Source organism: Rana temporaria, chromosome 2 (assembly GCF_905171775.1).
Source record: "Rana temporaria chromosome 2, aRanTem1.1, whole genome shotgun sequence".
NCBI classification, from domain to species: domain Eukaryota; kingdom Metazoa; phylum Chordata; class Amphibia; order Anura; family Ranidae; genus Rana; species Rana temporaria.
The window spans coordinates 365,744,455-365,770,320 of NC_053490.1; the positions used below are offsets into that span (position 1 = coordinate 365,744,455).

Sequence of the window (25,866 nt, forward strand, 5' to 3'; positions counted from 1 at the left end):
TTAATTGTATAGCCAGTTTATTGTCAGAAACAGCATAGAAAATACATGTAAAGTAGCATGATCTGACAGGTTGTTCTGCATCTTTCAAGGTATTATGATGTAATTTGTTGTTTCAAAACAAAACTATCTATCTATCTATACAATCTATGCCACGGCAGCAAAGCCAATTTGGTTGTTCCCAAAGTCATAAACTGAATAATATTCCCTCAGGAAAACATCTCCCAGAATCCAGAGTGGATCTCCATTTGAAGCTGGCAAGCTGATGCTAAGGAAGTTGGCATAGCAATATCCGTTCTCCTAGAAAGATTAAAAGAAGAATGCAGTTATTTGTTATAAACATTACCAGACCTCAGCAATATGAAAAAACAATGCAGAGATAGCTGTTAAAAAGTCAGAATGTGGTGCCTACACACTGGAATACCCTGATCGTATGCATACATGCAATGTCATGAAAGTTTTGCTAATTATGTTAACCTCCCTGGCATAAACCCCCAAGGATTTATTTATAAAATAGTTAACTTCAAGCTTTACTTGGGTAACCTTTAAACATCTAGGGCCAGATTCACAAAGAATTGCCCTGGCGCAGCATATCAGAGATACGCTACGCCGCCGTATCTTACCTGGCGGAATTTCGAATCCAGGAAGATTTCGCGCCGTAAGTTACAGCGGCGTAGTGTATTTCTCGGCGCGTATTTCAAATTGGGCAGGTAGGGAGCGTGATTCATTTAAATGAAGCGCGTCCCCGCGCCGATTGAAATGCGCATATATATATATATATATATATAATTAAAAAATAAAGTTGGATAAAATACAAAAAAAATGAAAACAATTGATGGTACCCACCACCATACACATAAACAGGTAAACCCAGGATGCACATCAGAGGGAGAGGTATAATTCTGGGGGCAGTATTTATGGTTATATCAAAACTGATGAGCTGTATAGGTATTTAAAGTGTTGCCAATGGAAGACTTAAAACATAACTTGTTTTGTCGCTTTGGCATTTCACACACATTTTAGGCTTAACAAACTTTGTATCTATTTGCTCAAAACACTGTAGTCTTTTAACTTCACAAAAAAATATGAAGTACATTGTGATCATGTATTGTACAATATAGTTTTAGTATTTTAAAATGTGTGCTAAAAAAGCAACTTTTTTGTTTTTCTTATTAATTTTGTGAAATATATAGGTCTGTGTTGCAGATGTTCACAGCAGAAAAGCTGCAGTAAACTCTTTAGGTAGTTTGATTGTATGAAGGAATAGAGGAAATCATACTTTTGTGGCAAAGATTGGTTGAAGTATATCTTTTACAACCTCTGTTTCCGGATCACAAACATAAATATGGTACATTTTTCACGTATCAGAAGAGGCCTAATAAATCCCAACATATAATGCCAAGAACTATGTCAGGGACCTCATCAAGGTGTAACGGCATAAATATAATTTTTTTGTCTTCATTTTCCATTTAATTAGTGAGGTCTTGTTCTGCATGCACAAATGTTCTGGCAAAAATATAATACGTACCTGAAGAATATAAGCTGAAGGAGACAATGGGAAAGAAACACCATTGATGGTGAAGCTAAGAGTAGGCATACTCTGAAGGTTGTTGCAGTTCACAGCATACTTAAAAAAAAGAAAAACAGGCACAATGTAAGGCCAAGTTAAGAAAGAATGCAAATACAATTAAATAGTATTAAACGCTAAGCCAATCCAACTGATTTCGCAGAAGTACAATTCATTTTATAGCATATAAACTTAGGGCCAGATTCTCAAAGGCGTTACGACGGCGCAACACCATTAGCGCCGTCGTAACACCTCATCTGGCCCCGGGTATCTATGCAACTGATTCTCAGAATCAGTTGCGCATAGGTACCCATTAGATCTGACAAGCGTAAGGCTGTTACGCTGTCAGATCTTAAAAGTAATTTTTTTTCCCGCCGCTAGGTGTCGCATCGTCGCTTTTCCCCGTCGTCTATGCAAATTAGGTAAGTACGGCGATTCCCGAACATACGCGAGGTCGACGCAGCGAATTAACATCGTTTGCGTAGCGTACCCGACGCGTAAGGTTGCCCCTGCTAATTAGCAGGCGCAACCAATGTTAACGATGGCCGTCGTTCCCGCGTCCGAATTCAAAAAAAATTACGTTGTTTGCGTAAGACGTCCGTGAATGGCGCTGGACGCCATTTATGTATACATCTAGGCAAATGACGACGGGGCGACGTCATTTAGCGCAATGCACGTCGGGTAATTTACCCGACGGAGCATGCGCAGTACGCTCGGCGCGGGAGCGCGCCTAATTTAAATGGTGCCCTCCCCATTTGAATTGGGCGGGCTTGCGACGAGCAATCTAACGCTACACCGCCGCAAGTTTACAGGTAAGTGTTCTGAGAATCAGGATGTAAACCTGTAGACCTGCGGCGGTGTAACGTAGATCTCATATATTACGCTGCCCAGGAGCAGCGCGAATGTATGAGAATCTGGCCCTTTATTTCTGTAAATAGGGACACAAAAATATTTTCTTCCTACCAATGCTTTTTATTAAACTAAGGATTAGGACAACAGCAAAAAATATTTGTAAGACTAAAAATATGAATTGCCTATTTTATATTTCTTATTAAATGTATTCTTACTCCTCCATTTTGTGACTGGATGCCAAGGTATGGAAGCAGTTGGTTCATGTATGGAGCAGGGATATTCAGCTGGGTGGTTCCAGTATCAACAATGGCCTCGCAGCCATTGCTACACCAGCCAGTAGCTTGTCCGTTAATGGAGAATCTGTACAAATAAACATTATGTCACTAAAAACAAATCATCTTTACTATAATATTGCTTAAGTCATGGTTTAGTTTAACAGCTCAATTTCATTTTCCTATAGAGAATAATGCCCAAGTCTGAGTTTCATATTGTCACAAGCTACATGGCTCTTTCCCAGTGACATCACACCTCCAGCTCACAAATTGGTATTCCCCTTTAAGATGCCATCTCCAGCACCCATATTGATCGTTCTCCTGTAAGATCCCACCTCCAGCACACACTTTTGTCGTTCTCTTTTTAGATTCCCCCTCCAGCACATACAATTGTCTTTTCCCTCTATCCCTTCCTTGCACACAATCTCCAGTTTCTCCTCCAGAGACTCCTCTGTCTGCAGTCAAACAGTCCCACCACACCAAATTGTATACCAAATGCTGCTCATGTTCTCTGCATAGACGTGGGTGTGTGTGTTATGCCGCATACACACCATCACTTTATGTGATGAAAAAAAACGACACTTTCTGTGAAGTAAAAAATGACGTTTTTGAAACTTCAATTTTCAAAGACGAAGTTGCCTACACACCATCGTTTTCTCACAATGTTCTTGCAAAGTGAGGTTACGTTCCACCACGTTTTACCATTGAAGCTTGCTTCATAAGTAGCTTCTGGGCATGCGTGGATGAAAAAACGTCTTAGAAAACAACGTTTTTTGCTACACACGGTCAATTTCTGTGAAGTAAAAAGTGCACTTTTGAAAAACGACACATAAAATTGAAGCATGCTTCAATTTTTTTTGGTCGTTTTTTACAAGACATAAAACGACATTTTCCCCCACACACAGTCAATTAAAGTGACGTTTTTAAAAACGTCATTTTTTTTCATCACATAAAGTGATGGTGTGTACGCGGCATTAGGGTATTAGGACACATTGCTCTTTTTCCTGTATCTTTCCCCCAGCACACACATACCAAAACTGAAATTCGCCTCCAATACACAGAACTCTGTAGAAAGTTTTACACCAGCAAAATATGTGGATTAACCCACTGGTGACCAATCAGTAGAGTGTGTGCATTAACCCACTGGTAACCAGTCTGAAGTGTATGTGAATGAACATCTTAGAACAACTGTTAACCCATTACCTTTATTCTTCCTCTGTAAAAAAAAACCTTAGCTCTCATGCTACCACTCATTTGTAAATCTAAAGATTAACTATACTGCTGGTTGTCATACCCACCCATTACTTCCTTGCACATATTTCCCCTTCAAACCCAATACACTCTTTTTCTGCACATTCACACTGCAGTCAAATACTGTACTTCACAATACTCTCCTGCACATACTGTTTACAATCATACCCTCCCTACTTCTCTTCTGCACATACCACCTACTGTCATACCTTTCTCATACCTACATTTTTCCTGAATTATAATATTATTGTGGTAACTGCTTAATAAGCTTGGTAAATGTGCCACAGTTAGTTTCTAAAACACTGTAAAGCTCAATTGCTGTGCCTTAGCAGAACGACTTTTGCTCAACATCTCCATGCAGAGCTAGATAACTAAGATCCTGTGTCGATGGGCTTTGGGCTTATGTAGTTTTTTTTAGTTTAGCATCAGTTTAAATCAGTAGTAGCTTCCATCTTCACCCAGTCTTCCTTCCGGGTTTCATGTGTTGCGGCCATCTGATTGGCCAATCTGTGATGATGTCACTCCCATGCATGCTTGCGGGAGTCACGGTCGCGGCACGGAGTTCGGAAGGGACGGCACAAGTGTGCCGTTGCTTCAGAGTACATGCACTGGTGATGTCACCAGCTGCGTGCAGTGTAAATATATCCTAAACAGTGCCAGTTTGAAGATATTCACTGTACCTACAGGTAATCCTTATTTTAGGCTTACCTGTAGGTACAAGTAACAAAAAAAGTCTTTACTACCACTTTAGGACACTTCTGAGATCATTCAGATTTCACCAACAGTTGTATTCAACTTGCAGTTAATCTAATTCTGACCTGCATTTTACCTAGCCTGAGATGTTTCTGCATTAATATAGATTTGCATGGGAATGCAAAACCTGCTTAAAATTAACAAACGCCCATCAACAAGTGGCGGCCGCTCATGCAGGCGCGCCACCCTCCTTATCCATGCGCCCGCTCCCTAATCTACATACAGGGCGCCGGATGCATGGATTCCAATGTTTTTCTTTTTTTTTTAAGCACATGATTGGCTTCAAAGAGGGTGGGCTCGGGGCACAGAGCACTGTACCTGGAGCCCATCCAGTTGTGTGACATTAGCAAATTAATATTTGCTAATATCTTCCTGATTCTCTTCCCGACCATTCAGGAAGTGGGTCCTGAGACCCTATTGGCCAGGAGTCCTAAGACCCGATTGGCCGCGAGTCCTAACTCCTGATTGGTCAGGAGGAGAAGCGACTGCTGGGACTCAGGAGGAGACAAAGGGGGGGGGGGAAGCAATCGAGCAATGGGGGGGGGGGGGCAATGATTAATCAATCGAGCAAGTGCCAGGGGGGTTATGTGGTTGGTTGGCTGGCTGGCTGAAAATTTAGCACCAGTCGCCACTGCCATCAACACAGGCGCTAAAGCAGGTAAAAAGCAGAGGTCTCTCATAGGCAGACAGCATACATTAAAAAGAAAACTCACTCTTGAAGAGAAACCTGCCAGTATAGATCATTAGACAATGGAGCCCAGCTGATCTGGCCAGTGTAAAGGTTGGAATCCACACCTCCAAAAATAACCTCACCAGATTGGCTGCAAAAGAAAGACATTTAAGAATGGTGTGGTATAATATAACATTAGGAACAATACAACAAAATATAACAACCATTATGTTAACAAGATTTTTACATACTATTTTTACAGATAGTGTATTCATAAATAACTGTGTCATTGGTTACAATACTGAAGTGAAACATATGGTCTGTGTTTTTTTTGTGTGGACAAACTATGTATATCTTTTGGTGGCATTATTTTCAAATATTCTTTTTTTTACAAATTTCACAAAAGCAAAGATTAAAAAGAAAAATAATTTGTCACTTTTATTGTGATACTAAAATGTACTTTGTAGTCCAAAAGATTATGAAGTTATTTAATTAATTACATTTAAAAGACGTGTTTTGTTACACATTATTACAAACGTGGACACATAAATAAATAGAGAGGGGAGAGGAGAAATACAAATTTTTTGTTTAGTTAAATGTAACAAATTAGTAAAACCTTTTTCTGAAAGCCTCAGGAATTCCCTGTGTGTTAATCCCTACCTTACTGCACTAAACTGAACAACAGCAAAGGAGAAAAAATCATTGCATAATGAGAGCTCTATTTTTTTAATGGTTTAGACAAGCTCATGGGGACTAAAATAATTCATTCCGGAGACATGCTTGTCTCAAACCAAGATTTTACTGTAAATGTTTTACTGTACATTGTTTCATCTGGTGCTAGTAAGAAAAGTCTAAGAAAGCAAATAATAAAAAATTTAACAGAATTGTGATTGCTTTGCATCAATATTTACACTATACATTTCAATTGTTGCTGTCAACTGTACTTTATCCAATGTCTGATTACAGTTTTTCTTTAAAAAAAAACTCCACCCAAAAGGGGAAGTTCCGCTTTAAGCCATCCTCCTCCACTCCTATTTTAGTAATGGCACCTTTGGGGATAGGGGGAGCAGGTACCCAAATTATCCCTTGGCAGTTGGAAGCGGACGTTCTATGCCCCGCCCCCCCCCCCCATTGCAGTCTTCTGAGGCAGTTTTTGTAGCTGCTGATTTTTTATTTTTGCACAAGAGACTGGAGTTCCTCTTGAACTACTGCTGATTAAATTCTCAAATGAAGATTATATAAAAAATAAAAAATAAAACAGAATTGCTACTAGTGATCAAAATATAACATATGCACCATTACAGGCGGTCCCCGGGTTACAAACATCTGACTTACAAACGGAGGGAAACAACAAGAAGTGAGAGGAAATGGAAGGGAAATTCACTCCAGTAAGAAGTATCACGGGAAAAATGTAATTCTACTGAATCTTAAAGCGGTTGTATACCCCTTGTTTACATTTTTACCTACAGGAAAATGCTATAATAAGTCTTACCTGTGTTTATAAGCATTTTTGAATAATAATAATATCTTCTAAATCTATACAGTTCAGGAGCCATTCGCCCTGCAGGCAGCTGTTGATGACAGTGAAAATCCGGCAAAGGTCTAGCGTATCATGCCGGTGATCTGAGGATATGGTTCCGGCTATCAAGATAGTTCCTGTAAGGACTGCGCAGGCACAATCCTTGCCGACGGAAATCACCGAACCTCCAGCGCCACGTGGAATTTGAGGTAAGTGGCCAGTCTGCCTCACGTCCTCGCTTCGCTCGGCCTCCTGGCTCTTTTTTTAACATCCTCCAATCTACGGGGATGTTAAGGAATGAGCCTGGATGCTGGCCGAGGTTCGGAGATTTCCGTCGGCAAGGATTACGCCTGCGCAGTCCTTACAGGAACCATCTCGATAGGGGAACCAGACCGACAAGTCACCGGAACTTGCCAAAATGCATGAGTGGGAGTGTCTTCATCGCGGCTCCAGCCACTCACAGCGCTAAAGCCACGAACCCGGAATAAACGCAGAGGGGAAAATGGTGACCGGGATGTGATGCCGGCACTTCATTCTATGGTAAGTATTTCATAATGAGCTAGTATGCAGTGCTTACTAGCTCATTTTGCCTTTGACTTTTTTTTTTCGTTTGCGGGTATACAACTGCTTTAATCACCAATCCTTGTTTTCACAACAGCCCAAAATGTTCAAAATTCAATTGTCATATCGACAGAAAGTGAGGTGAAATCTTCTGCACAGGGGCACAGACAGCAAAACAAATGTTACAGGGGTGTACTGTTAACCCTTCCTTATGCTATCCAAAAAGCTTCATTTTTTTTGGGCTGGCACTACACTTAAAAAATGTACCTGTTCCAACTTACAAACAAATTCAACTTAAGAACAAACCTATAGTCCCTATCTTGTTTGTAACCCGGGGACCACATGTACTGAGTTTTTAAGCCTCAAAAGTCCACTGATCCAGTTCAAAGAGTGTCCATTACTTCTGCTTATGCTGCCCTAAAGCGCCATGATGCAAACCTGTGGCACATTGGGAAAGCTTCTACTCAGAGCTGCTCATTGTCTGGCAGATACCAGTAACAGGTGTTACTGGTGCACAACAAGTTGCACCACAAGTATCTATGGTGACCTCTAGTCAAGATATCTGTAGAACCTTTTATTCTTAACTTCATGTCTTTGGTGGATTTGCTGTCTTATTTATTTTCATTTTAGAGGTGTATCATAAAACAAAATAAACATGCATTATTGAAGGCAAATCCTCAAAAAACGGTTAATGCACCTACCACAGCTCTTAAAAAATATATTTGGAAGAAATAAACCGAATTACCATATGAGCTTTCGCCAGTTGTCACTTGGCACTTAAAAACATTTAGCTAGTTAGTTCGGCTAATTTTAGTTCGGCCTAGCGCATCCCATTTGCACTACGCTGATGTAACATAGTGAGGCAAGGCCAGTATTCACAAAGCACTTGCTCCCTAAGTTACATCGGCCTAGCGCAAATGGCCCGGCGTAAACCCCGCCTAATTCAAAGTAGGCATGTAGTGGGCGGGCTACATTTAAATGAACCGTGACCCCATGTAAATGAGAGCCGTTGGTACAGCGCATGCGCGCGCATGCTCAGAATAACGTCGCAAATACTCAATGCTTTTGACGTGAACGTAACCTACGCCCAGCCCCATTCACATACGCTTACGCAAACTACGTAAAATACGACGGCTGTTCCGTCGTCCATACCTTGCATGGGCTGCGCCATCTTTTTGGTGGTTTATCTTTACGCCTGAAAAACGCCTTACGTAAACGGCGTATCTTACTGCGACAGGCATGGGTACGTTCGTGAATCTGTGTATCTTGTTTATTCGACGCGTAAATCCACGTTCACGCCCCTAGCGGCCAGCGTAAATATGCAGCCAAGATACGAGGGCGTAGGAGACTTACGTCGGTCATATCTTGGCAACAGTGAGACGTATCTCAGTTTAAGAATGCGTGCAAAGATACGACAGCGCGCATTCTGACTTACGACGGCGTATCTACTGATACGCCGTCGTAAGTCTCTCTGAATCTGGCTAATAATACTCACATTCAAACCAAATTTCATTTATTTATCTAAGACATGCACGTTCATCATACCTGCCAAGATAGACACTGAACATAGGCTGATTCAAGAGATTCTCCTGTAGTATTCCTTGCATCACAGTGGTGGCACCACCCACAGACAGACCAGGATAGGCCAATCCCAATATACCATCAAATGGAGAATAGTAGAAATTACCACTGGGTTCTGTAATGGTCAGTCCAAATTCTTGATTTGTGATGGTAAGTCCTTGAATCTAATGAAAATGCAATGCCATAAAATAATTTGTAAATTCCCACTCAGTAAATATTGCTTGTACAGCAGGTAGGAACCTAATGGCTAGAGGAACTTCCGGGTGTGTATAGGACATAACTATATCAAACCAGGATGGGGCCCTTACTGCCAGTAGCATACCTAGGGTGACGGTGGTTGTGCACTCCAATCAACCTAAAGCTACTAGCTAGTTACAGGATGCTGTGGGAGTGAAGCCACGGATGAATGGATATGCCACACTTTGGCAGAGCCAATATTGTTAGTGCGTGTTCAAATGAAGCAGATTTGTACAAGTTGCTGGCTGTGGCTGTAAACAAACACTTGTGGGCTAGATTCACATAGATTTGCGGATCTTTAGATCCGCGTAATCTATGTGATTTACGATCCGCTGGTGCAATTTTGCAAGGCTAGTGCAGTATTCACAAAGCACTTACCTCGAAACTTGCACCGGCGGATCGTAACTCCCCCGGCGGAATTCAAATTCCGCGGCTAGGGGGAGTGTACAATTTAAATCAGGCGCGTTCCCGCGCCGATTTAACTGCGCATGCGCCGCCGGCGAAATTTCCCAGTGCGCATACTCCAAATGACGTCACTAGGACATCTTTGTTTTCGGCGGCAACGTCAATTGCGGCCATCCGTATTCCAGACCGACTTACGCAAACAACGTAAAAATTTGAAACTCGGCGTGGGAACGACGTCCATACTTAACATTAGCTACCCCTCATATAGCAGGGGTAACTATCCGCCGGAAAAAGCCGAACGCAAACGACGTAAAAGAAAAGCGACGGGCGGGCGTTCGTTTCTGAATCGGCGGTTCTCCTCATTTGCATATCCGCCGCGTAAAAGACCGAGGCGACACCTTTACACACTTTTTATTAGTCAATGCTCATTGTCCTCCCATTTCACCGTACAAACCTCCCACTGTGTGACTTAAAACAACAACATTGTCATGATATTTATTTAGTCATTACTGCCACTACTGAATATTTAGTTTTAGTTTTATTTGTAGTGCTTGGTTTGGTGGTTGCACATACAATTTATTTTAGGGGTGCATAGCTATTCATCCAGGGAATCTGCCGATACTTGTGTGCTGTGCCAACAGGGCAAAATCAAATGCTTGCCTTAATTTCCTCTACAGACCAAATGTTATGCATTTATAAAAAAAATAGAGAGCTTTAGGAAAATAAAACATTATAGCCACTAGTAGGAGCTGAGGATCAGTATACATTTCCTATGATCCTTAGCTCCATCTAGTGGCTATAATGCAGTATTTTTCCAAGCTGCTATACTTTATGCATGAATACCATTTGACCTGTAGAAGAAATAAAAGGAGAATGATCGATGTTGCCTCATTCGCACAGAACTAATGTACCAGCTGTTTCACTGTAATAGCGATGCAATTTGTTTATTTAATTTTTTTTACACATAAACAAGTGAATACGGAGGTAACATAGAAATGTATTTCATTGAAAGGCTCCTGTTTTATGAAATTAATTCTTCTGGAAAAACTTAGTATGCATTTTAGTTATTGTTCTCAGACTGCCTGTCTACTACCTTCCTTGACCTCCTGCCTTTGACTCAGCCTAAATATCAGCCCTGACCTCTGTCTCTTTACGGACTCTTTGCTCTTGTTTTTGACATAGTTACATAGTAGGTGAGGTTAAAAAATACACAAGTCCATCAAGTCCAACCTATGTGTGTGATTATAGGTCAGTATTACATTGTATATCCCTGTATGTTGCGATCGTTCAGGTGTTTAACTAATATTTTTTTGAAAATATCGATGCCCCCCAGCTGAAACCACCACCTGTGGAAGGGAATTCTACATCCTTGTCGCTCTTACATAAGAACCCTCTACACAGTTTAAGGTTAAACATCTTTTCTTCTAATTGTAGTGAGTGGCCATGTGTCTTATTAAACTCCCTTCCACAAAAAAGTTTTATCCCTATTGTGGGGTCACCAGTATGGTATTTGTAAATTGAAATCATATCCCCTCTCAATCGTCTCTTCTCCAGAGAGAATAAGTTCAGTGCTCGCAACCTTTCTTCATAACTAATATCCTCCCAACCCTTTATTAGCTTTGTTGCCCTTCTTTGGACTCTTTCCATTTCCAGCACATCCTTTCTGAGGACTGGTGCCCAGAACTGGATGGCATACTCCAGGTGCGGCCGGACCAGAGTCTTGTAGAGCGGGAGAATTATCGTTTTATCTCTGGAGTTAATCCCCTTTTTAATGCATGCCAATATTCTGTTTGCTTTGTTAGCAGCAGCTTGGCATTGCATGCTATTGCTAAACCTATCATCTACTAGGACCCCAGGTCCTTTTCCATCCTAGATTCCCCCAAGGCTTGGTACACTGAATGCAAGGCAGTTCTGAGATTCTGTGCCACAAGGCATCCACTCTATATTGTGATATGGATGGATAGATAGATAGAGAGATAGATAGATAGATAGATAGATAGATAGATAGATAGATAGATAGATAGATAGATAGATAGATAGATAGATAGAGAGATAGATAGATAGATAGATAGATAGATAGATAGATAGATAGATAGATAGATAGATAGATAGATAGATAGATAGATAGATAGATAGATAGATATGTTACTTACATAGACGGTATCATAACCAAACACTCCAGTAACACTGCTGGCAACATTCCCACCACCATATCCCATGTTGAATCGCTGTCCATTAGAAGAGTAAGTGGAGGACTGGCTTGGGTTAAATGTATGATGGTTTGCTGGAAAAGTTACCAATTATCATAATCATAAACTAGTTCCATTCATTCATTTATATAATATTATATAATATTTCTTAAATGCATGCATGCTTTTCACCTGTAAGGCCTCTTGCACATGATACCCCTGTTTGAACATCTACATTTTTTGTATGCATTTGCGCGTATTGTGATGGTATGCGAGGTGAGATACACGATTATAGGTACATTTCACCTCGCATTCGCTCTATTCTAAGGGAATGAACCAGAATCTGGCCCAGGTTCTTCCAGCCTCTGTGGCAGGCTGGGTTTCGGTCCTGATGTTCTGGTTACCTGAGTCCAAGGAAGAGAGCACAGGAGTGCTCTGGTTTTGGAGACTCAGGAGGGAAAGTGAGTGAGGAGCTCTATTGGTGTGGGTTAAAAAGAAAAAAGTTTGTTTTATCGTATGTTTTGTGGGTGACAGGGACCAGCCCCGCACTGTATATAGAGGAGACCATTTGTTTAGTTTAGCGCCGGAGGGCAAGGATTTTTTTTACTGTTTTTGTTTATTTTTTACCTGTAAACCTCTTGTAAATAAAACATTGCACCCGCCAGACTTTTAAAAAAGTGCCTGTTTACGGACTTTGATTCAGAAAAGGTGATCCCCACGAGCCTATCTCCCACAGTGTTTATAAACGTTTTTGCGTATATGCATTTGCACGCAGGAGGATTAAATAAATCACCAAAAAAGCTGATTTTTCAAACAAAATATTCTACTGAAGAATGCACGACATTTGATTACATTACAATTAATGGGCTGTATTTTAGCTCAGTAAAAAAAGGGGGTGTACCCACTTTTGTGAGATACTGTATATACAGAATATCTAAAAATATTGTACCTATACATATTCATTAACCACTTCCAGACCTTAGGTGTTTTTCAGATTTGGTGTTTGTAAGACTAAAACAGTTTTTTCTGCTAGAAAATTACTTAAAACCCCCAAACATTATATATTTTTTTTCTAACACCCTAGAGAATAAAATAGTGGTCATTGCAATACTTTTTGTCACACCGTATTTGCGCAGCGGTCTTACAAGCGCACTTTTTTTGGAAAAAATTCACTTTTTTGATTTAAAAAATAAGACAACAATAAATTTGGCCCAATTTTTTTACATATTGTGAAAGATAATGTTACGCCGAGTAAAATGATACCCAACATGTCACGCTTAAAAATTGCGCCTGCTCGTGGCATGGCGTCAAACTTTTACCCTTAAAAATCTTGATAGGCGACGTTTAAAAAATTCTATAGGTTGCATTTTTTGAGCTACAGAGTAGCTCTAGGGCTAGAATTATTGCTCTCGCTCTAACGATCGCGGCGATACCTCACTTGTGTGATTTGAACACCGTTTTCATATGCGGGCGCTACTCGCGTATGCGTTCGCTTCTGCGCGCAAGCTCGTCGCGACGGGGCGCTTTTAAAAAAAAAATTTTGTTTTCTTATTTATTTTTATTTATTTTAATACTTTTTACACTGAAAAAAAAAATTGGATCACTTTTATTCCTATTATAAGGAATGTAAACATCCCTTATAATAGAAAAAAGCATGACAGGTCCTCTTAAATATGAGATCTGGGGTCAAAAAGACCTCACATCTCAATTAGACTAAAATGCAAGAAAAAAAAAAAATGTTTCTTTAAGAGGCTGGGCGGGACTGACGTTTTGACGTCACTTCCGCCCAGCAGAGCTATGGGGACGGGCAAAGGAGATTTTTCCTTCAGTCTCGTCCCCAGTCACCAGCCGAACGGTCCCGATCGCCTCCGCCGCTACCGACGGCTCCGGTAAGCGGCGGAGAGTGCGGGAAAGCGGCGGGAGGGGGGGGCCCTCTCCCGCCATCGATAACGGCGATCTCGCGGCGAATCCGCCGCGGAGACCGCTGTTATCGTGTACCGGACCGCGCACACTAAAGATCGATACCTCGGTTGTGGCAGCAGCTGCTGCCGTTACCGAGATATCAATCTTTAAAAATAGGACGTACATCGTCGTGCGCAGGTCTGGAAGTGGTTAAAGTGGTTGTAACCCCAGCATTTCATATTCCTAATATGTGACTGCTGTACCATGTACTACTTGTATGAAAAAGTATCCTGTTCTCTTTGTACTGCTTCCTTTGTTGGAAATCCCTGGTGTTCCTGTCAGTCCCTCTGCTTTCCTATTAACAACTGACCACACTAAGCAGGAGAGCTTACCGTGATCAGTTCTCTAGCTGTGCTGGGAACTCAGGCTGCTCTCCTCCAATAATCAGACTTGTCCTGACACGCCCCCTGCACAGTCTCTCACTGGTAAGCTCAGTGTACTGTTGCTTCTCCTCCCCCCCAGCTCTTATGCAGCGGAGAACAGAGGAACCGAAGGGGAAATGTGATCACTTATAATAAAAGGGGAAAAGGGTATTTACAATGTTTATTTTATATTTATACAAACATAATTTGCCTTTCAATTCAGTTGAAATTAAAATGGTTACTTTACAAAGTGATCGTCTATGATTACTTTTAAAGCATTAAATGGATTTGTTTTAGCAGGTATAGCTATTAACTAGTACTTGGAGCTGCTTTGATACCAACCTCTACCACCTATAATTCCCGGAATGAAATGCGCTATACTAAGAGAATGAGGACTTGCATTCTAAGCCAATCTGGGCTCTGTTACTTTGTACGGTACCATCAGCTTTGCTGCATACACTAGACTGGTTCCTAGTGTATGTCGGATTGGATAACTACAATGCAGTCTGCAGGTTGGTATAGGACCTGGCCACAGAATTGCCTAGATCAGGGATCTCCAAACTATGGCCCTCCAGCTGTTGCGGAACTAAACTTCCCATGAGGCATTGTAAAGAGGAACTACACTTCCCATGAGGCATTGTAAAGCGGAACTACACTTCCCATGAGGCATTGTAAAGCGGAACTACACTTCCCATGAGGCATTGTAAAGCTCTGACATTCACAGACATGACTAGGCATGATGGGAATTGTAGTTTCTGAACAACTGGAGGCCCATAGTTTGGAGACTCCTGGCCTAGATCACAAGACTAGCCAAACAAAATTGAAAAGCTTTTGGTAGACATATTATACATACTTCAACATTGTATATAGCAGTTCCCCCGCAGTTCTGCCTTCAAATGGTAGACTAGTAAATCTACAACTATGGTCTAGTCCAGCGCTTTAAAATAAATAATAAATGACTAGAGAATTGTAATACTCACTGCAGGCTGTGCTCTGGCAATAGGTTGAAGGAACCCAAAGGTTGGAGGATCCAGTGTCAAAAAGAACCAGGAAACTTTGAGGAGGTGTTCCAATACTTATTGGTCCATAGTAATAAGTCTGCCAATCATAGATATATGGTACACAAAATCAGTTGCAAACATTCATGTAATCTGAACAATACCTGTGCACATTATCCATTGCATTGCTGAGTTTCTACTGAATTTTTTTTAAAATAACTTTCCAAAACAACATTTACAGTTGAGCTAACCTAAGCTTTTAAAAAGCAAGCTTTTGGGATCTTCCATAGGTAACTATCATAGGCAATTTTCCATTCTGAAAATATTTATATATGGAGTTAGAAAACAATAAAAAATTCAGCTTGTTAGACCTGTGTTCAGTAATGTCTGTTGTAGATGCAAAAGATATATAGATATATAGCCATCACAAATCACACTAAAACAGTGCATTGTGGGAATTTATCAAAACTGGAGCAGACAGAATATGGAGCAGTTGTGCATTGTAACCAATTCGTTTCTATCATCAGCTTGTTCAGGTAAAGCGGCTGTATACCCTGCTTGCACATTTTTACCTACAGGTAAACCTATAAAAAGGCTTACCTGCAGGTAAAATGAATATCTCCTAAACCTGTACGGTTTAGAAGATGTTTACCTTGCATGCAGCCGCTGACGTCAGCGGCGCATGCGCTCTAAAGATCCGGTGGATGCTGCCGGACCCTGCCGGTGGCCTGTGAATGGCCAGAGCCGCGAACCCGGAAGAAACGCAGAGGGAACAGGTCAGCTTTCTCAGCGGGAACCGGGAAGCAGTGCGGCCGCTTCGTTCTAAGGTAAATATTTCATAATGAGTTAGTATTTGGTGCATACTAGCTCATTGTGACTTTGGCTTACAAGTTTTTTTTTTTTTTTAGTTTGTTTTGTTTTTAGTGCATACAACCCGCTTTAAAGGGGTTGTAAATAAAAAAACTTTTTTTGCTGAAATTACTGTTTATAGGGTATAGAGACATAGGCTTGGATTCACAAAACACTTACGCAGACGTATCTCAAGATACGCCGCGTAAGTGTAACTATGCGCCGTCGTATCTGTGCGCCGTACCCACAATCCGACCGACGTAACTTTCCTACGCTGGAGTATCTTGGGCGCATATTTACGCTGGCCACAAGGGGCGCTCCCATTGATTTTCTATGCACATATGCAAATGAGGGAGATACGCCGATTCACAAACGTAGTTGCGCCCGGCGCATAATATACGCGGTTTTCGTAAGTCGTACGTCCGGTGTAAAGTTATTCCCCATATAGGAGGCGAAACTCATGCAAAGGTATGGACCAGGGAACACAGCCGTCGTATTTTACGTTGTTTACGTAGTACGTGAATATGGCTAGGCGTAGGTTACGTTCACGTCGTAGGCAGTGATTTGACATATCTTAGGCAGTTGTTTCGACGTGATTCTGAGCATGCGCACTGGGATGCAGCCAGGGGACGGCGCATGCGCCGTACGTTATTTGTATCTTTATGATGCTCAGTCCATCATTTACATGGGGTTATGCCTCATTAGCATGGCTCACACCCACTTCCACCTATGCTGGCTTACGCCGAGGAAATCCAGCGTAGATTTGGGGGCGAGTGCTTTGTGAATACTGTGCTTGCCTCTGTGCACTGCGTCGGCGTAGCGTATTTTCGATACGCTACGCCGGCATTAATATGCGCCGATGTATGTGAATTTCGGGCCATAATAGTTAACTGATTCCTTTTAAAAACGATTAAAAATAGATAAAAATCAATCATATAATGTACCTGTAGTTTCTAGTTTCGTTTTTGCATGTTGTTTCCTGCCTCTCTGCCTTACAGAGCATACAGAGCCATAGAGCAGTGATGGTTTGAAAAACGAAACTAGAAACTAGACACACAGTAATCACACCTCCTTGATTAGTGACCACAGAGAGAAAGCTCCCAGCACTGTGGTCATCAGGAAACAGACATCCAGGAAGTGTGGAGATCAGAGAAGAATTACAGCAACTTGAGAGCAAAGACAAACAATGAGGACATAAAAACAGCACTGCATTAAGGTAAAGGAAGCTATTAAGATAAAAAAAAAATCCTTTACAAACCCTTTAAGCTTTGAAAATGAAAGATACAATAGAGGCTGACTGGTTGCCACGTGCAGCTGCTCCATAATCTGGCTGCTTCAGTCTTAGTAAATTCTCCTTGCTGTGTTTACATCAGATTAGTAAAGAATGGATGCTGTTACTATTGGTATTATACTTTTTTCTCCATCTGTGTACCATCTGTGTACCATGGGAGAGATAGCTCTCCATTCTCACCTTAGACAATTCTCACCTTGAACAAGGATCCCTATTTGAAACATCACACTTGTTTTCCTTTTCTGTTGACAACTCAGAAGTTTGAATTTTCCTCTACTGTCAGTCCTGTGACAGTGGTCACTAAGGGTCAGATTCTCGTACAATTGCGGCCGTGTAACGTAACCCGTTTACGTTACATCGCCGCAAGTTTTCAGTTTTAGTGCCCGATCCACAAAGCATTTACCTGGAAACTTGCGGCGGTGTATCGTTAATACGTCCGGCACAAGGTGGTCCAAATCGAATGGGCGTGTACAATTTAAATTAGGCGCGCTCCCGCGCCGGACCTACTGCGCATGCTCCGTTTCGTAACTCCCGCCATGCTTTGCGCGAAGTGACGTAATTTTTTTAATCTGAGATACTCCGTCGTATCTCCACTGTGAATCTGGCCCAAGGTCACATAGGGGTATAGTTATAAAGCAGTGAATGTGACATTCTCTAAATATTCACTGTAAGTGAATCCTCTCATTCCATTTCTTTTCATTTACTGTAAATAATTGACTTGCATTGAATGTTTGGGGAATGTCACATTTACTATTTTATAAAAATGCACCATAGAAAGCAAATCTCCTTAACAGAGACACAGGCAGAAATAAAAAAACAAGAATATGTATGTGTGAGATGGTGAATTCAATTCACCAAAAATTCCTGGTAAATGATGCCGTTACGTAGTTGAAAAGGTAAAGTAAAACAAAGAAAACATAAACTGTAAATGATGCCGTTGCATATTTGCAACTGGAGTACAACCCTGGCCATATAGTTCAGGAATATGTTCTACAATAACTGTGATTTTTTTTTTTTTGTAAACTTACATCGAAATACATAGACTCAGAAGCAACAGCATATCCCTTGTACTTGTCAGACATGTCAATCTTATGAGTCTGTAAATACTCGTCCAGCGTCCCAGCTTCCCTCATATTCTGTCGGATGGACTTCCCCTTATTCAGAGGAACCCTGAAAAGTAGGACAGAAATATTTTTAATAAGAAGAATGGTTTTGAGAATACTTTTTATCTGAAATGTATATATATATATAATAAAGAGGACTGATTCACAGAGAAAAATAAGAAGTGGAGGTTCTTTTCAGGGTCTTCAGTAGCTATTAAAAAAAATAAGGTATTCCTCTACTACAAATTACACACATTTCTGGAAAGAGGGTGCTAAGGCTGATTTACTAAAGTATTTGAGAATTATAACACAATAATTTATGTAAGTGTCTGGGCGCTATGCTAAATTTAGTGGGTGTCTGAGCCGATAACATGGTTCAGACTGTATGATTTGTTCTAAATTAGCCTCTGTCCTGGCAGTGGCTGTGCCTGATAGCATTTTCCCACTGTTGCCTGTAGGTGGCGATACCCCCACAGGCCAGTGTTGGAACAAGGGCAAGCTATTGGTCATTAAGTATCTTTCCTCGGGAGCAGCCCAGTGGGAGCCATTTTTTGGGGTCCTTCGCCTCGTGGCCCTCCTGGCACGAGGTATGTGTTGTGTGATTTCCAGCCCTGGGACCAGGCCCGAGGCTGCAACTCTACTAGTAGGCCCAGTTATGCTGGCTGGGATTTTGTGCCATAACCCATCAATGATGGAATGTAACTATCAATAATTTTCCTATTTAGGGCAAATGCTGGCTTTACCTCTAGAAGCACTAGAATGGAACTTCCGCTTTAACTGTTGGTGACCCCCTGACATTTGGCATGTAATTTTTTTTGGGGGGGGGCAAGTAACCTGTTTTTACTGGCACCCAGCTTCCACTTCCTCCCCTGGTGCCGCGGCGCCGGAAAGGAAGAACACATCTCTCGCCTCCCTCCCTGCAATCTTCTGGAACACGTCACAGGTCCCAGAAGATTGCCCGGCCAATCACAGCTCGCAGCGCAGCTCGTGCATGCGCAGTGCATGCCCAGTGGCTGTGAAGCCACAGCCGGGCACCCAAAGCTAGAATTCTGGCACCACGGAGAGGAGAGGAAGAGGAGCGGGGCTTAGTGCGCCCGCATAGCTGGACCGTGGGGCAGGCGAGTGTCTGATTACTAAAAGTCAGCAGCTACACTTTTTGTAGCTGCTTACTTTTAAATGGGTGGAACTCCACTTTAAGCTCTCAACAGCTAGAAGTTAGAGCACCCATCTACTGCAAATTGTCAGAAGCCGTTTGATTCAATGAGCAGGCAGTGCAAAGATTTTATTTCACTTATAATGAATTATCTTTTGTTCAGAAATATAAATATCTATCTAGTGAAAACATGCAAAGTTATTTTTATATGTTAGTACTAGGGATGTCTCGATACCGATACTAGTATCGGTATCGGGACCGATACCAAGCATTTGGGAAATGCTCCGATGCCTCAGCCTATACCTGGGCAGGCAGGGGAGTTGCAAGTCTTCTCCCCCCGTGCTATCTTTCCCCTGTGCTGTGTTGTCTTTCCCCCGTGTTCCGTGCTGTGCTCTTTCCCCCGTGTTCCGTGCTGTGCTCTTTCCCCCATGCTGTTCTCTTTCCCCTGTGTTCCGTGCTGTGCTCTTTCCCCCGTGTTCCGTGCTGTGCTCTTTCCCCCGTGCTGTTCTCTTTCCCCTGTGTTCCGTGCTGTGCTCTTTCCCCCATGTACCGTGCTGTGCTCTTCCCCCCCGTGTTCAGTACTGTCCTCTCCCCCCCCTCCCTTGTTCCGTGCTGTCCTTTCTCCCCCCTCAATCTGTCAGGATGGAGAGCGGAGGTAGGAGCCGCTAAACCCGGATCCTACCTTTTCAGAATGAACAGAGTCAGTGATCACTGACTCTGTCCATTCATATAACTGAGCATCGTAACCTGTGTTTACGATGCTTCAGTTTATGAATGGAGAGGAGCTTCCCTCCATTCATTTCAGCTGAGGCTTCAGAGAAAGGGACTGGGGAATCTGTGTCCTTAGTCCCTTTCTCTGTCTTAAAGGGGAGATGTCAGAGTTCTGTTAAGACCCCTGATATCTCTCCAAAGACCCCCAACAGGGCTGATAAAAAATAAAATAAAAAATTTCAATAAATATAAAAAATAAAAAAAAATGTAAATAATAATAAAAAAAACACACACACTGACAATCCACCCCCCCCCCCCAAAAACACACAAAAAAACTAAAAGAATCACTATAAAAAAAAAAAAAAAATGTAAACAAAAATTGTAAAAAAAGTAAAAAAAAATACTGCCACATGACATTTAAAAAAAGTATCGGTAACCGGTATCGGCGAGTACTTGAAAAAAAGTATCGGTACTCGGTCTCAAAAAAGTGGTATCGGGACAACCCTAGTTAGTACTAAAAGATTGTTAAGTAATGTTAAATGGCAACCACTAAGGGATCATATATCCTGGGAGGGCGCTGAAACTAATTTGAACATGTAATGTTTTTTTTTAAACCTTATTCACAGCATATATGTATAAAAACTGATGACAAAAAGGTGCAGATTTGACTTGCATTGGCTTCTTTACACCATGTGCAGAGATGTGTGTATTTATTATGTATGTCTCTGTCGGGACACAAAGAAAACAATTGTTTTCTATGTGTCCCTTTGACACCATAACACTGGTTATCACATTAGGATTGTTTCTACACAGATATATGTAATATAGATTCTTTGTTTTCTCTGTGTCCATGCAGAACGTGTGCAGAAAAAAAAAAAACACTTTTCTGCACATAGTGTGATCAAGCCCTTAGGAGACCTCATGGTTGCCATGTTCTGCTTAAAGGGCGTGAGTGGGATTCACATAGCTTGATTATGGTGAAAATATTTAAAGTGATTGTAAAGTCAAACTTTTTTTTCGATCTTAAGCCGCACTGTCTACGTCTGTTGACACAGGCAATGCGGCTCAGCCCTGCCCAAAGCTCTCTCTTTGCAAGATTTGATCGACAACAGGAGAAGCCAATGGCGAATAGATTGAAGAGAGTCTCTGCTCTTGAACACAGCACTGATTGGAGAATGTGCTCAGGTAAGTATAAGGTGGGGCTGTGGGGGGAGGGGGGAGCTGCATAGATTAAATTAAGGTAAAAAAACGTAACCCTTACAACCACTTTAAGCCGACTAAACGTGGATAAAATTGTGGCCAGTTCAGCAGGAACGGGTTGAATTTCGATCCATGTATGGGCACTTTGGTTATACAGAAGTCAATCTACTGATTCTCACTTAAAGCTAGGCTATACTCATCAGTGCTGATCAGTGTATTCTGATGGCAGGGAGATCTCCCCACTGTCAGAATACAAAAATGGCTGTGTCCACTTAGCCTGCTGTTGGTGAGGCTCGATACTCATTTCCCAAAAAGGTTTAACATTTCTTTGATCCTCCCTGGGTATATGGTGTCATTCTCAGACACTAAGTCCAGCAATGGCAAAGTGAAATAAAGGAAATTCTTGGAGAGCACAAGCACCTTGAAGTATGCTGGTAATGGATGAAGTCCGTTTATGGGGAAAGATTACATATTGATCGGTCGATTTGCCAAAACTTCTTGAAATAAAACTGTTTTCCTTTCACTCTTGTGGCACAGATGTCCCCCATTGGACCTTTTGGTTGGTCTTGGGGAGTATCCGGTATCGTGACCATTCAACAGGTAGTAATGTTTTAAAATTAAGGTCCTACAAAAGCTCCAGAAGAAGCCACGTTAGTGGTGAAACATGAAGAGGCAAACATTCTTTTTGTAATATGACCATTGGTCTATCTATAGCCCTAATTGTATAAGTAGTTTTATACTGTTTATGTATCAATACATTTTGTATTTTTTTGTATAATTGATTCTTTGATTTTTTGCATCTTAAAACGCTGCTCACTGCCACCTTGGGACCCTATACACTTTTTAGTCAGAATACAAATGCTCAGCAGGGAGGATTTGAATGTGTGGATAGAGGCATTGAGTCATTTTTTTTCACTCAACAAACCTGCTGGTTGAACGTAAAATAAAGACTCATTTATAGACTGCTTTACAATGTTCAGATTCTTTAAATAAAAGCACATTCTTAACCTCCCTGGCGGTATGATTATGTACGATTTTTGATGCTCAAAGCAGAAACAATATTTTACATGGAAATTTGGCGTTTTATATTGTAGGCCTGTAATTCTTAGTAATAACTCACTTAAATCTGTCCAAACAAGAGTCTAGTAGGCATCCCGGGTATGATAAAGTTTAAAACACGAAATCATAAATTATAATATAATAAATAACTATAAATAATTCTAACAAATAATAATATAATAATAATAATAATAAAATATTCAATAATGTAATCAAATCAAAAACACTGACATTTGCTCAGTTGCAGAATTTTTCGCTGTCATTACTTTCAGTGTTTGATGACGGATTTCCCCACGAATCACTGCAAGTGATTCTAATATATTAACGCTGTTTTCTAGCTGGTCTAAAACTGCTTTTGATGTAAAGGGACACTTTTTGGTTGCTATGGACATTCTCCAGTTTCCAGGCAGAAAGAACAGTATTTATAATATAAAACTGCAGGCAGGGCACTAGATAAAGCACTAGGGACAAAAGGTATGTGAAATTATTTGATACAGTAATGCAATCTGTAAGATTACAGTGTACTGTATGTAGTGTGTGTTTTTAACTTTTTGGATTTGGCGCTGTGCTCCGTCCCCGTGCGTCACGCCGCTGACAGGGAATGGAGCCTGGCACTGTGATAGATCGTGCAGAGGACACAGCTCGCACACACAGCGGGGAGACATCGCAGGATCCTGGGGACAAGGTAAGTAACTTGGATCCTGCGATGCAATCCCGAGTGTGGTTCAGGGTTACCGCTTTTGGTACGGAAAATTCACCCTAAGCCACGCTCGGGAATACTGCTAAGGAGGTTAAGCAGGCCATAGACTATGAAAATGTATTTCTTTCAACCACAGATTTCCCCATCAACACAGGCAGTGCTGACAGGGGAATCCCTCCTACCGAGCAGTTGTCTGCTCCTGGTGGGGGGAAGCTGTCCCTGCCTGGATAAGACAGTGATTATTGCTAGCGGCTATAGCAGCTGATAGCGATAATCGCAATTGAATCCGGCAGGCTGGTTGTACCCAGGTTGATCTATTGATCAACGTGGTACATTCAGCCTGCCCACACATGGTTCTACTATCGTCTGGTTCCTGCTGAACTGGCTGAGGTTCAAACCGTCTATGACCGACCTTAGGTGCTGAGAGCCAACTGTATTTCTGACACTCATCCTTTAAAGAATTTTACAATTAATTTCCCCCTGCTTATCTTAAAGTGTATATATGTATTTATATATATATATATATATATATATATATATATATATTGCTTATATATAAATTATTTTCTAGGTTTGGATAGTGGGGGGTTTTTAAAATGTGTTTTATTAGTGTCCCACTAGGAAGATTCTCTTCACTTCTTGCTCCACAGACAAAACAGAAAGTCATTTGAAATGTCTCAAATATGAGAGGAAATACATTCTTTGGCAGCTGTTAACAGAACAGGCCTCCCCATGCAAAATTTCCCTTTCTTTTCTTCCAATGTCAAATGTATCATTCCTTGCTTTATGGCAGGGGTCTTCAAACTTTTCAATCAAAGGGCCACTTTATTGTCCTTCAGACTTTAGGAGGGCCCGATTGTGGCCAGCAGGGACAGAAAATGTCACGGGCCCAAAATCAGTGAGAATAAATATGGCCTCAGGGTTGGTGGTCAATAGGAGGAGGATTCCCCCGATTAGTAGGAGGAATAGTATTCCATCATTAGTATTCGTGGAAGATATAGTGCCCCATTGTTGGTGTTAATGGGAGGATAAGAATCTCAGATCATTGGAAGGAATTGTGCCCCAAGGGCCACATAAAGGCTTGCAAAGGGCCACATCTGGCCCTCGGGCCGCAGTTTGGAGACCCCTGCTTTATGGTAAAAAAACTGTTTAGGTAGAAAGTATCACCTTCTCATCCCTCCCCCCACCTTATAGTTACCTAAGCCCTCACTCGATCCAGCGCTGTGCCTATCCATATCGCCACAGCAGATTTCTCCTCTCACTTTGCAATCTCACAGGCTTTTCCAAGGCAGTGGGAGCCATTGGCTTGGAAATAAAATGGCTTGGAAATGTAGCAGTTCACTAATTACAGTTATATGTTTCTTTTTTTAAGTTCTATCTGTATCTGGATTAATGTGACAGTATGATGCTGAGTTCGCTTTGGGAATGGATGTTTTCAAAAGTTTTATACTATAGCATGCTAAAGTGTTAGTAACAAAACAAAAATGCATGATTTTCCACCACAGTTTATATGACAAAGGCAATATGAATTTAGAAAGTAAAAGTAATATTGAGATGTTTTCAGATGGGTCAATTATAATATGATTTGCCTTGTATGTCAAAAATCACTTATGCCTCGTTTCCACTGAGCGGATCGGTTCGGTACGCTATTTTGGGTGTTTCCATTATGAAAGTGTGCCATAAAACCGAACCGTACCGGACCATTCTGGGTCCTGCTTCAGATGTGGGGCCATAGAAAATGGAACGGTTCCATTAGGGCGGAGATGCAATACCATCCACTGATTGGTGGACGCGCTAGGCATTTTTTCTAAATCCTGTATGGTCCCTGACGGTCCGACTTGCAGTGGAAACGCTCACGAGAATAGACCGGTCCATTCTAAACCATTACAAATCTACTGACCCGAACCGTTCCGTTCAGTGGAAACAAGGCATTAGTTACTCTGTCATACCATTTATGCAGTGGTACTTACCTGACAAGCCCATGAGAGAGCTGAAGGCATGCCAGCACACAGATGAGAATCTTCATGATTGCAAATTTCCACAACCTCTTACCAAAGAAGCCTGGCTGATTTTGTAAAATGGGTTCCTTATATATAGCGAGAGAAGGTGTATACTATCACCTACCACCAAACCACAAACCCTCTGCACTTTCTTTTTATGTGGACATTGGCAAAAGGCAGCATTTTCTAAGATAAGCGATACTAATCAGTAATTTTCCAGCATTTAAAACAGTTTAATTAACCTTCAACTCTGTATGCTTGACATCTGTGTTTCATTTTATAAACACTTTAATAACACAAGGTTGATAACGCTAGAGAACATTAAGTTGCCAACACTGATATGAAAAAGACAAGATTCCAAAGTGATTTTCACTTTTTTAAAGGGGTTGTAAAGGAAAAATGTTTTTTCCCTAAATAGCTTCCTTTACCTTAGTGCAGTCCTCCTTCACTTACCTCATCCTTCCATTTTGCTTTTAATTGTCCTTATTTCTTCTGAGAAATCCTCACTTCCTGTTCTTCTGTCTGTAACTACACACCGTAATGCAAGGCTTTCTTCCTGGTGTGGAGAAAGCCTCTTAAGGGGGGAGGGAGCGAGCAGGAGTGTCAGAACGCCCACTAACACAC

The 25,866-nt window shown here is 41.4% G+C and overlaps 1 protein-coding gene across 1 annotated transcript; it reads right to left on the reverse strand.

The window, feature by feature from the left end:
- LOC120927180 (gastricsin-like) lies at positions 1-25,320 on the reverse strand. Its single transcript, XM_040337678.1, has 9 exons — positions 25,213-25,320; positions 18,345-18,486; positions 15,159-15,276; positions 11,819-11,949; positions 8,988-9,187; positions 5,406-5,513; positions 2,632-2,776; positions 1,526-1,624; positions 1-297 (listed from the first exon to the last, which is right to left on the reverse strand). Exons 1-9 carry the CDS (start codon positions 25,266-25,268, stop codon positions 145-147), a joined length of 1,152 nt encoding a protein of 383 aa, XP_040193612.1. The 5' UTR covers positions 25,269-25,320; the 3' UTR covers positions 1-144.
- Between the last annotated feature and the right edge of the window lie 546 nt (positions 25,321-25,866).

Coding starts and splice junctions, on each gene's coding strand:
- LOC120927180 (XM_040337678.1), bottom strand. CDS start 25,268: ATGAAGATTCTCATCTGTGTGCTGGCATGCCTTCAGCTCTCTCATGGG. Junction 15,277..18,344: donor CTGAGTCTATGTATTTCGAT/GTAAGTTTACAA, acceptor TATGATTGGCAG/ACTTATTACTATGGACCAAT. Junction 298..1,525: donor CTTCAGCTTATATTCTTCAG/GTACGTATTATA, acceptor TAATCTTTCTAG/GAGAACGGATATTGCTATGC.